The sequence below is a fragment of the Mesitornis unicolor genome, unplaced genomic scaffold (assembly GCF_000695765.1).
Source record: "Mesitornis unicolor isolate BGI_N332 unplaced genomic scaffold, ASM69576v1 scaffold42727, whole genome shotgun sequence".
NCBI classification, from domain to species: Eukaryota; Metazoa; Chordata; class Aves; order Mesitornithiformes; family Mesitornithidae; genus Mesitornis; species Mesitornis unicolor.
Genome location: NW_010195136.1, coordinates 250 through 11,604, shown reverse-complemented (window position 1 = coordinate 11,604; position 11,355 = coordinate 250). Strand labels below are relative to the sequence as shown.

At 39.4% G+C, this 11,355-nt stretch overlaps 1 protein-coding gene across 1 annotated transcript; it reads right to left on the bottom strand.

The window, feature by feature from the left end:
• Window positions 1–2,947: 2,947 nt before the first annotated feature.
• BLZF1 (basic leucine zipper nuclear factor 1) lies at window positions 2,948–9,358 on the bottom strand. Its single transcript, XM_010188022.1, has 6 exons — window positions 9,310–9,358; window positions 7,630–8,069; window positions 6,758–6,957; window positions 4,991–5,119; window positions 4,201–4,420; window positions 2,948–3,339 (listed from the first exon to the last, which is right to left on the bottom strand). The coding sequence occupies exons 1-6, from the start codon at window positions 9,326–9,328 to the stop codon at window positions 3,154–3,156; spliced, it is 1,194 nt and encodes a 397-aa protein (XP_010186324.1). The 5' UTR covers window positions 9,329–9,358; the 3' UTR covers window positions 2,948–3,153.
• Between the last annotated feature and the right edge of the window lie 1,997 nt (window positions 9,359–11,355).

Here is an 11,355-nt window from a genome sequence, read left to right as displayed (position 1 = left end):
CCCTCCTTGTTAGAGAGGATGAGATCCAGTGAAGTCCCCATTGGTTTGGTTTGGGTTTTTTGCATGAATACACCCTCATAAACTTACAATCCTAGCAAAAATACATTAATTTCTTAATGTTGTTTGTTCACTGTTGGGAAGTTATTAGTCAGAACCTGAGCTGAAATAATGAATTGCTTCTGCTGAAAAAGGGAGATCCTTCTCCCTTATCACCTGCTCTGGAGCAGGCTTGCGTCAATTCAGTTCATTAAACAAGCAGAAGAAAGTTAATCTGATACAATTTTTTTTCCTTTGGGTCTGCGAGTTGGATTAGCTCAACAAAATGGGGGAGGTAAACGTGGGTGGAGAAGTGGGAGATTTGGAATGGAAAAGTAGTGCCTCGTGTTTAGGAGTGGCTGGCTGAGCCTCGACACCTTGACACAGCAGGATGAGGTGACTCTAGTTAAAGGGAGGCAAGTCTCCTTTGAATGGATGAAGTAAAACTTTCAGTTGCAACTGTCAGGACTTCTCATTCTGTTTCTATCTCCACAGATGGCTAAAAAGAAAGAGAGAAGAAAAACGAGCAGATGAACTAGCTGCTAAAGAGAGAGCAAGGCAGCTTAGATTAGAAGCCAGAAGAGCAAAACAGATGCAGAACATCCACTGTATTAGTTCAGAATCTAAATCCTTTCGCTTCACAGACCATTACAATTGAAAGTTTGCTGTAACCTCTGAGTTCTTGGTGACACCCCTCTTAATTTTTATGGCTTGAGCTTTTGCTTTTTACAGCTACTGACTTTTTTTTGTGTGGTGTTTTTAAAGCTTTCAAGTTTAACAGTTCACTGACAATTTTACTACCTATTTATTTGTAGCTTTGTTTAAAAGCCTGCTTTTATATATAACTCAGGGATCTTCTTGGCTTGACCAAATCTAAATGAGTGCGAGATCTATACATGAGGGTGTAAAATACACGGTTCCTATCTATACAAGGCACTTTATACTCAACTCCACCATGAATTCCTGGCTGCAGGCTAATATGTGAAATTTTTGCTGGATTAATATTGCTGTTTGCTGCTGCTTGTGATGAAGATTGTACAAGGTGTTATATTGTTGGAAAATGTTGTTTCTTGTACCACTTTCTACTGACCAGCTGTTAGTTCTGGCTAGACCAGAGGACTATTTCATTTTCATTCAGGGAAAGTGGTTATTGGAAAGTTAACATGTATGTGAACATGCAATAGTTTTTGAAACTTATTTCTGTGAGTAGTATTTAGTAGTTTTCAATTTCATGAAATTAAAAGGTTGTGTGAGCTATGACTTTTACCAATACCAAGGAAGCTAGATTACAATTACAATAAACTACATGACCAACCAAGTTGTAACCTTGTCAGCAAACATGCTGAGGTCACTTATTAAATGCTAAAGTTAGAGGAAGATGAACATTCAATCCAGCTATGTATCCAACAGATTTAATGATCTGGCATTGCTCTGCCTTTTTTCCACATTTAAGGTGTTTTCTGGAAGTACTGCAACAGACAGAAGTGTAGTAGATGCAAATTAGCCATTAGTATTTTTCCTCTTACCCTTTTGGAAGTAGTTACAGGCATATGGAGAGAGTGCTGGTGTTTGACCAGAGGGTGTTGTGTTGCAGCTTTTACCAGCATAGACAAAGGGCATGGATGTGAAATGAGAAACAGGAGTAACAGGTGCCTTTCTCCTTCCTGTACTTTCTGCTGACACCAAGGGCAAAAAATGTTTCTTGTGTCTAGCAAGCAGGGGGAAAGTTTGCGAAGGTCCATAGTATCTCCCCAATTATAGTAAGCTACAGAAGAAGTGTTGGTTCCTTGCCTCAGGGTGAAGGGTATGATCTATGTCCCTTTCACGCTGCAGAGAAAAAAGGGTCAGAAATACTGCTACACTAAATCAAAAATTGCAACTTGAAAGCAAGCAAATTTTATTGTAGTTTTCTTCAGTCAAACCAAAGCACAGCAAGGAACAGCAAGAACTTAAGTTACATATTCTGATTGTTGTATGAGATTCAAAGGAAAACTGGGTAAAAGCAACCATATCAGAAACCCTTTCTGCAAACTAGACGGCTACATCTGATAAAATGGGAGTGAAACTAAAATTAAAATGCATATTTGCATCTTCCTGCCTTTTCTGTTTACATTTGCAAATCAAATACGCTTCTTGGGATTTAGCAGATTATCTGCTAAAATCTCTTGCAACCTACATCAAGATAATAAAACCATACAAGTAAAAAAATACATTTTTTTACCAGTAGCTGTGTAAACTTGGTGTTTATCTTCAGCTTCCTATAACACCCAGGAAGACCTTGGGCAAGGACTGAGTTCTAATGCTAGGTCAAGTTTCAACTCTATGTACTGAAGGAGGTATATCAGTCTGTCTTTGCTGAGGATCAGCTATGCAACAGCTTCACTCTAGAAGCTGAAATAGATGGAAAAAGCCATTATTTTAGCTTTTACAGAAACAAAAATAATGTCACCCTGCAGAGTTTTCTAGAATCCATTTAAAACAATTTACTATTTATATATTATAGCTAGAGTTCATTCAAGCTCTTTCCCCTTCTTGCCAGGAGAGCTGCAACACTGTGTATGCTCTTAATTTCAACACTTAAGAGCTATGAAGAATCATTGCACATATACCTTTTTATTACTAAATTTAAAAGGCTGAACATAAACTTGGGAACAATTCATCACTTTGGCTAAGAAAAAAAGAAAGCATGGAGCTGATAATTTTCCATGGCCTTTTAAAAAATTATTTTAAACAACCTATCAGCACTTCATTTACTTTGGTACAGCTATGCTTTTATCTCCCTCTAAAAAGAAATTGAGTTTTGCTAATAAGGCATTAAACCTTAAATAGTCAAGGGCATCTCTATGCTTTACAAATTAGACCAGTGTAATATTTTTGGTCTTGCCTTTGTAGAAGAAACTATGTAGCTTTTCAGACTGAAGAGTAGTAGAAGGATGCCAGAGGCTAAGAGGATCCTGTCAGTCCCTTACTTCAAGGGGCAGAGAAGCAGAAAGTGCATAGTTTTCAATGTTAAACACACCCATTATGGAAAGAAATAGGAAAAAAGGGAACCCGCTGAACATCAAACTAGTGTAATTCTTCAGAAAGACTGCCTGTGCAGTTCCATTGGGTGTGTTTTTAAAGGGCTATCAGCTCTCCTTGACAGCGATTGCAACAATTGAAAGTTACATCTTCATATCTTGTATATGGATGAAATCTTCCAATATTCTTCTTTGTGGAAAGGAAGGAAGATGCGGAAGTATCAGAAAAAGAGACTTCTGTTGAGGTTTCCGTACATGTAGCTGGATCCAGTACACGTAGCACCTAAGGATTGAAAAGTTGAGAATGAAAATATCTATTTAAGTTTAATGGGATTTATTGCTCTTTAACAGCTAGGAAAGATTTCTGCTCAAAAGCAAGGTTTTTCAAGTTGAAAATAAATACCCATCTATCCAGACCCTCAATATAAAGATGTTAAGTACAGTTTATAAACTAGTAATGTCCATCAGAAATCCAAGGTAAGATTTTATTGAGACTAAAAAATAAAATCTCATCTTTTTAGCAGAGTTGAGCAAAAACAGGCATTGCAGATAACTAGACACTATGTGTCTTCTGCTGCTCAACTATTATTCAACTGCTTCCAGAATAAACTGTTAGCCTAGTTTTCTATTTAAGCATCAGGCTTCCTGCAGTGAAACCGTATCTTGAAAGATAATCATATAGCTTCTCTGTGTTTCCACCTGCTTTCAACGGAACTGGTTTTTAGGGCAACAGAAACTACTGCTGAAGCATTATGACTTATTCCTACCTGAACTTGGTTTCTTCTCCTACTCAGTTTTTAAACTCAATTAAGTATTTCCAGTTGGCTTCCTCCTAACACACTAATTCTAAACAAATTTTGACCCAGTTATTTGTGGTGCTAGGAACAGGGGAAGAAATTGTATGTATCATATTACTTATGTTGTTCTCCCTATTCTTCCAGGTTTTTTTTTTAGGTTTTGTTTGTTTGCTTGGGGTTGTATTTATTTATTTATTTTAAACTAGGGAAACAGACAGCTCTATTCAGCACATGTTCCCTGCATACAGCTTTTAAAAAAGGCAAGGTATTAAGTAGTTAACACAAAGCAAGGTGTTTCTGGAAAGAAGATCCTGTGCTGCAGATTGAAATACATGAAGAGTTCTTACCGTTTCAGCCATTTTCTCAGCAGGGGTATTGCAAAACTCCACAGCTGTTGAAGTCTTTTTTGGACTGTTAGTGCCAACATTTCCAAGAAGATGAGAGCTTACGGCTTTGGCTAGCTTACAGTTCACAGCTGCTAGCTCTGTTGTAGTGTAAGGCTGGGCACTAGGATAGTATGTCTGTTGTCTACCCCACTGAAGAGAAACCATAAGCTCCTCCAGCAGCCTGTGCAGAAAAGAAAATAAAGCAGTCTCTTTTACTCTATACTATCAGCACACAGCATACTTCAGAAGAATCATCCCTTCCCAAGACTCAATGCACGAGTTAAATCTTAAAAAAAAAAAAAAAAGAAAATAGAAGGAAAAACAAGGGTGTTTAAAAACAAGGAGGCAAACGAGCTATCCTCCAAGGCAAGGCCTCACCAACACAGTATTTTAACACTGATAAAACCTATTTGGCAGGATAAGCACTAAAAAGTCAATATGCATAGAAGTAGCAGTATGTTTTGAAAGGAGACAGAGGAGACTTGAAGTCAAGACAGTAAGTGATTAAACAGAAAAGCCTGAGGATATGAGAGAAGTCAGTTTTTCCCCTAAGACCTCACTCCTCCATGGAATGGAGAAAGAATTAAGGCTCTTTCAGCTCTGAGAATGAAAAGTGGACCATACCATCCATCAGCATAATTGACTTTTGTTGAATATCACTGGAACAGGGGAACATTATTTGATTCTTCTCTGGCCTAGAGTGAACTGACAGAAGTTTGCACAGAAGTAGTCTGGATTAGATAAACCATACCTCTGCGTCTCACTCATCTCTTGACGGAACTGATCACGTTCATTCAGCAAGTCCTGGATTGCACTTTGTGCATCCCTGGTTTGACGCTGAAGAATTGCTCTCGTATTTGTCAGCTCATCTGCCATAACCCTGCAAAAGAAATCTCCAATCAGTAGTGTAAGTGAGCAGTCTGAAAGTCACCTTTATTCTACTACAGACCATAATTAGTGAGCTCAAACTAAGTATTAAGCTGCTGCTCTCACCACCCTCCCCCACACAGCATCTGTATCAACCTTGTTACAAAGGACATGCATTAAAAGCAATTTCTGTTCAGCTACAGTCAACGCAAGTGCAAGATTATGTTTTAACTTACTGAATTAAAACAATCTTATGTCACTTAACAGATCTAGTAACAGACATTTTACACACAGCTTTGGGTAAGTGGATATGGCAGACAAGGATCCTGAGAGATAAAAAAGCTAAATACATTTTATTTTACTAACACAGTTCTCACAAGTATGCTGTAATCACATCTTTTCATATTAATCTCTAAAGACAACAGCAGACTGCATGCACCTCTTTGCCTTTCTTGGGGGCAAAAAACTAGATGTTATATGCACCAGATATGGGCAAAGAGCTACAGATAAGACTTGTATTTTGCTATGCCATGAGACTTGGATCAGACCCCTCAAGCAGCTATTTCAAATACCTGAGATACTGTAAGTGTAAAAAACAATTAAATGCAAAAAACCAGAATTAAACAACAACCAGTTAGAAGACAGAGATCTCAACAAACCAGAAAGTTACAATATCAAAGGGTGTTACTCTAAGCATATCTCCACACTGGCCTTCCTAGAAGGGACTTGCACCCCCGATCTCAAAGCTCCTGTTAATTCTAAAGAAACAAGTCAAATTAGGATAGTAACACCTGCCTAGTTAGGACTATCACAAGTACTTGCATTCACTCAATATGCAGAAACTTCTTAAGACCAGCAAATTAAAGGGACGACACTGAATTCTATTACCTTTTCCTTCAAGCAGTAAGGCCTTTTTGTAATACGCATTAAACATCATGTTTAAAACTTAGTTATATCAAAGTACAGTAAAAGATTAAAAATCCTAAACCACTATTCACATATCTGGTAAGACAACTACGCTTAGCAAGTTAAAAGTTTAGTCCGTTGTCAAATGAGATTTTGACATTCAGACCAGCTTAAGATTTGCTCCTGACTTTTGCTACTCATTGTTCTATGGTTCTAGAAGTAACAGGAGGGTCCTGAGCAGTTATACAATCAGCATTTAATGAAAAGGTGCCTCTACTCTTTCTTCTGTACTGAGCTGCCCTTCCCAGTCACTGTAAGCAGAGTTCTTAACCAAATCAACTTCTTCACAAACTGACATTGCACAATTACTGGGGAATAGGGATGAAAATCAAGCTAATGACTTGTCTTAAAGGGAAAGACAGCTGTCCTGGAAGACATTTTTAAACACTAAACTGCACAGAGTCTAACACAATCAATAACTTCTCTAGCTATGTCGACAAGAACTGTACTTCAGATTTTTGGAGGCTTAGGACCCACTGTATTACATTTGAAAAGCAGAACTTTTCAGATTTACAGGGAGCTTACTTTCTTTATACCTTTTCTGTATACTCAGATTTCACAGTGGGTGTCAGTATAGCTGTTGTGGCTGTCCTCTGCATATATAAGCACATTCCCAGGCATTGCAATGGGCCTCTGTAATAAAAGACTGAAGAAGAATGCTGTTGTAACAGCTCTGTAAGAGTACCTGCTTGCTAGGAATTTGCTTCGCCACACATCACACTGTATTGACATGCGCTCCAATTGTTCAGACAACTGAGATATATTCCGTCCCAGGACTTCATTTTCTAGGATTAGCTGATTTTTCTCACGAGCCATCCGTTCAAAGTGATACTGCAGATCATCCCCAACAGAAGCCACGAGTAATTTCTTCAGCTCCCGATTCACCTAGAATTAGACGAGACTGTCTTGTAATTATCAGTATAGAATGAAGCACCTCCTACTTTCAAAATGCTGTGCAAGTTACTTTGTTTGCTAACAATAAACCGCTTTTCTCTTTCCAGAACACGATGCATCCAGTGCAGAGTACATTAAGCCTCTCAATCTAGTCCAGTGAGCATAAACATTTGAGACTGACACATGTTTAATGCATTCTTGTTTAAATTCTAACAGTCCCGAAGAGGAAGAGTGAAAGCCTGCTATAAGGAACAAGGAAAGTTTCAATAGTATTCAAGTCCTGAATCAGTAAGGTAAAGAATTAGAGAAGAAATCCACAGATAGTACTATGCAGAAATTTACATTCACCCCTTCTATGCCATAAAATTTCTCACTTAGTGGTTGAGTGTAGGAGCAAAATCTTTCCTTATGAAATGCCCATTTCCCTGCAGCGCTGTAATGTGTTTCTCCTAGATTCAAGCCTTTGATACCTTCATCTGTTGTCAAAGCAGCACTTGATTACTTAGACATACTTCTGCTCCATCTTAGTGGATAAATTGAAAAGGGATACTATTTGTTTCAAGGCTAGAATGTCATAGCCATTCTCTTTGGTCACATTCACAAACTGCTTACATAAACGAAAGCAGCTCAGCTGTGTGTGAGAAAATACCTTTTATTTCTTACCTCTGTCTGTATACGCAGCTGATTCGAAAGACCTTCTTTATCCTGTAACAAGCGCTTTTCTGAATTCTTTAGCTTTTCAATGGCATTTTTCAGCTCTATCTGTTCTTTCTTGGGATCAGCAGCTCCATCTGACTGATGAAACGTGTCTCCTTTATGTCCCACTGATTTAGCTACCTTAGCATTTTTAGTTGGAACAACACGGGTGATAGCTGCTTTGGGGACTAATATACGAACAGCTTCAATCTCCACTGATTTATCAGCATGTACTTTCCCTAGCTGCAGCACTCCAGGACTCAGGGAAGAGACTGTCTTTTTATGTGGGCTGTGGTGGATATGATGGTTTGTAGCACTGGCTCCAGGGATTACTTCCACCAATTCAGCTGTCTGCTCTGTTTCCATGCCATCTCCAGGTCCTCGAATGGGTGATGAGGCGTCATCAACTAAAATTCAGAAACAGTGGAGGGGAAGTTTACCACCTTTCACTTTGTTATACTCTCACTGTAACTCTTTGATTATTTTCTGTACTTCAAATTTACAGATTTTAAATGCATACTGCATGTGTAAAATAGTCCTCTGCAGCAGTAATTACCAAGTACAAGTTAGAAAAGTCCTTACTCAAGTGTGTGTTGCACATTAGTACTACCAGTACAGGACACAAACATTGATCTGAGTTGTATTAATCTCAATTGCCTGCTCTCACACAAGATTAGGTAGATGAAGACATGAAAAGGAGCTAGTTAGGAGAAAACTCTTGACAACGTTACTCATAGGCTGAAAACAAAATCAGGTCTTGGGAACTGACAGAATCAGAGCAGTCTCATTTTAAAAGCAGTAATTAAATGAAAAGCAGCTATTTGCTACATAGCTATTAGCACCTTAAGAAGTTTAGCAGACTTATGTTTTAGTTGTCCAAGTGACAGTTTAAGAAAAGCCAACAAGCCAGTTCTGCTTCATTTCTAACCAACAGATCCCAGTATTCCCAGTAATACTGAAAGAAATTCTCCTGCTATACAAGAACCATAGTTAAAATTTTAGGAAGTTTAGGACCCACTGTACTGCTTCTGAAAAGCAGAACTTTTCAGATTTACAAAGAGCTTACTTACCTTTTTCTGTATTCTGCTCTGAATTCCCCAATATGCATGAAGTTTACTGAAATTCATTTTATTTAAGTTCATTAAGTTTTCACCTGAATGAAATATTATTACACCGAAGTTTCCTCATAATGGGTGAAGGCAAAAAAGTTTCTTAACACACAGCTACACATACTGCTTTTTTCTTCATAGTGTGGGCAGTAACATGAGCTTGCATCCTCCATCTAAATAAATTTTTAAAATGCTGTAGTAGCATCATTACAGTGCCCTACATTCAAGCTGGCTGAATGAGTACCTAAAGGTTCTAAATACTTGAAGAGGACTTACAGAGAAGTGTACAGATAACAGTACAAATTACAAACTTGTTTTTCAATACAAAGCTGGATTAGAAAACCATATTCAATTAAGTATTCCATCCAGGCAGCTGTTTTTCACTACAGTAATGAAGTCAAATAACCATTTCCTAATAGCTACATAAAAGGAGTAAGTTTAAACGAATGGAGCATGGCATACAGTGTAATTAGTCTTTAGAATTCAAGTTAAAAGTAATTTTAATCCAGTCTGCTCAAGTAACATGTGAATCACCTACCTTTTTCTAGAGAAGTCATTTTCTCTTTAGCAGTAAGCTCTTCCAAACTACATAAGTCTGAGGAATAAAGAGGGGGAGGGGGGCAAAATACAAATCTTTAGCAAGGTAACAATGACAGTTAATCTTGGATTACCCTATATTATAGTACAACCTCTAAACTCCAGTTCAGTAGCACACTGAAAAAAACCACAGCAGAAAAAAGGGAAAAAAAACAACCACCAACAAAAAAATGCTAAGAAGCACAGCAGGACCCAAATTGTTAAAAGGAGAAGGCCTACGAGATTTCTGGCGCTTGTTTCTTCTTTCACTAAGAGCTGGACCTCAATTCCTATTTGTTGCTCCTCATCCATCTCCAGTTTCCATTCCTCAAATTCATCATTCTAGTCTCCCTCATGTTTTCACTAAACCTTCACCTTACCCTTTAAAACTCTGTACCGCTCCCAGAGTACAGCTGCCTGACTGTGCAGAGATAACTGAAGATCATCATCACAGAAGCACAAGAAAGGGAAATTCCACACTGTGCTTAAAAGAGACCAAGAGGCAAGAAGGAAACAGCGGCAACTCCACAGTTGCACAATTGCTTTAGTCCTGCTTGCTAATACAACTTTTTTAAACATGGCCAATTCCCAGCCAAAGCAGGAGTCAGTGTCCTGAGTGGCTGCACATGCTTAGCTTAATTTAACAGTAAGTTCCCCCCCGCCCCCCCCCCCAGTTTGGCCCAATCTACCATCCAGGCATTTTCTCCATTATCCAACAATACAATTGACCATTGCCTCCTTTATCCACAGGTCCATCCACTCCCAACTTCTCAGGCCACTCGCTTCCCTTTTATTGGTTCTGTCACTAACTACATTAGCTTGAGATCAATATACCCCTGGGTTTTGTTGGTTTTTGGGTTTGTTTGTTTTGGTTTTTGGTTGGTTGGTTTTTTCCCCTCCTTCAGTTCTGTTATTCAAGGGAGTTCTCCAAAGCCCTTGCTTCCTTTCCTTATACCACTAAGTGAAAAGGGTTAACTACAACTTTTTTAACTTCCATTGGTATAGCCCTCTGCCCTGAAAAGATAATGGTAGCAGTAAGCACACTACCACCAGCTTTCTAGATTAATGACTTGTTTTGGGGAAGGTCAGTTTAGTTTTTGTGATGATCAGAAGACAAAAGAAACAAGTTTTCCTACTTAAACTTTCTTAAACTATAGATATGGGAAAATCTTGTTATCTATTGCTTCTACAGCTGGAGTTATGTTTTTATGTTTTTGCTCATTTAATAGCATTATGTGCTAATCACTACTGTTAATTCATTTTTGATGGAGGATCTCCACACATCCAAGGAAAACGAGGATGATGAAAGTGTAGCTCAGTTAGAGGCAAGAATACTCGATAAAAGACTGATAATGAGCATTTGGTCTTAGCTGCTTAATCTGAGACCACTTGATGATCCTGCTCCTTCAGTGTTCATGCTGTAACACTGTTCTTACTGTCCCATTACTTCCAAAGCCTCAGTGCAATCCTCCTCACACATCTCCCTTTTATTACATTCCAACGGACAAAACTCCTTCAGTGGCTGAATCGTTAACCACTGCACTCCTCAGCTAACGTCGTGCCCTGCAGAACCCCACATATGACAAACACCACAAGGAAATGCTGTATTAACACGGCTGAGTCACGATCCGCAACAGTCTCGAAAAACCACCACCGACCCAGTCTCAACCACTCAGTCCTCGCCGCATCTCGGCTACCGCGGACGAGGAAGTGCCTCCTCCCACCTCAGACCCCGCAGCCTGACGGTAACCAAGAGATAGACGCTCTGGAAAAGCTGTTTCTCAGTTCTCGGCCGACACGGCCCGAGCCCTCCCGCACCCCCCTCAGCGCCCCACGGGGCGAGCCCCGGCCGCTCCCAAACTCCGACCCTGTTACCCCCAGGCCGGTCGCAACCGTCAACTGCCCCGAGAGACCGGGCCACCCCCTTAGGCGGACAGAGGACCACCCTGCGGAAGGAGCGACGGAACCCAGAGACGTTACCGAAACACACAGAGACACCGTTCCGGCA

Excerpts from the sequence above, each read along its gene's own strand:
- BLZF1 (XM_010188022.1), bottom strand. Across the intron at positions 4,421-4,990 it reads GAGATGAGTGAGACGCAGAG|GCTGCTGGAGGAGCTTATGG; the intron begins GTATGGTTTATC and ends TTTTCTGCACAG. Across the intron at positions 3,340-4,200 it reads CTGAGAAAATGGCTGAAACG|GTGCTACGTGTACTGGATCC; the intron begins GTAAGAACTCTT and ends TTCAATCCTTAG.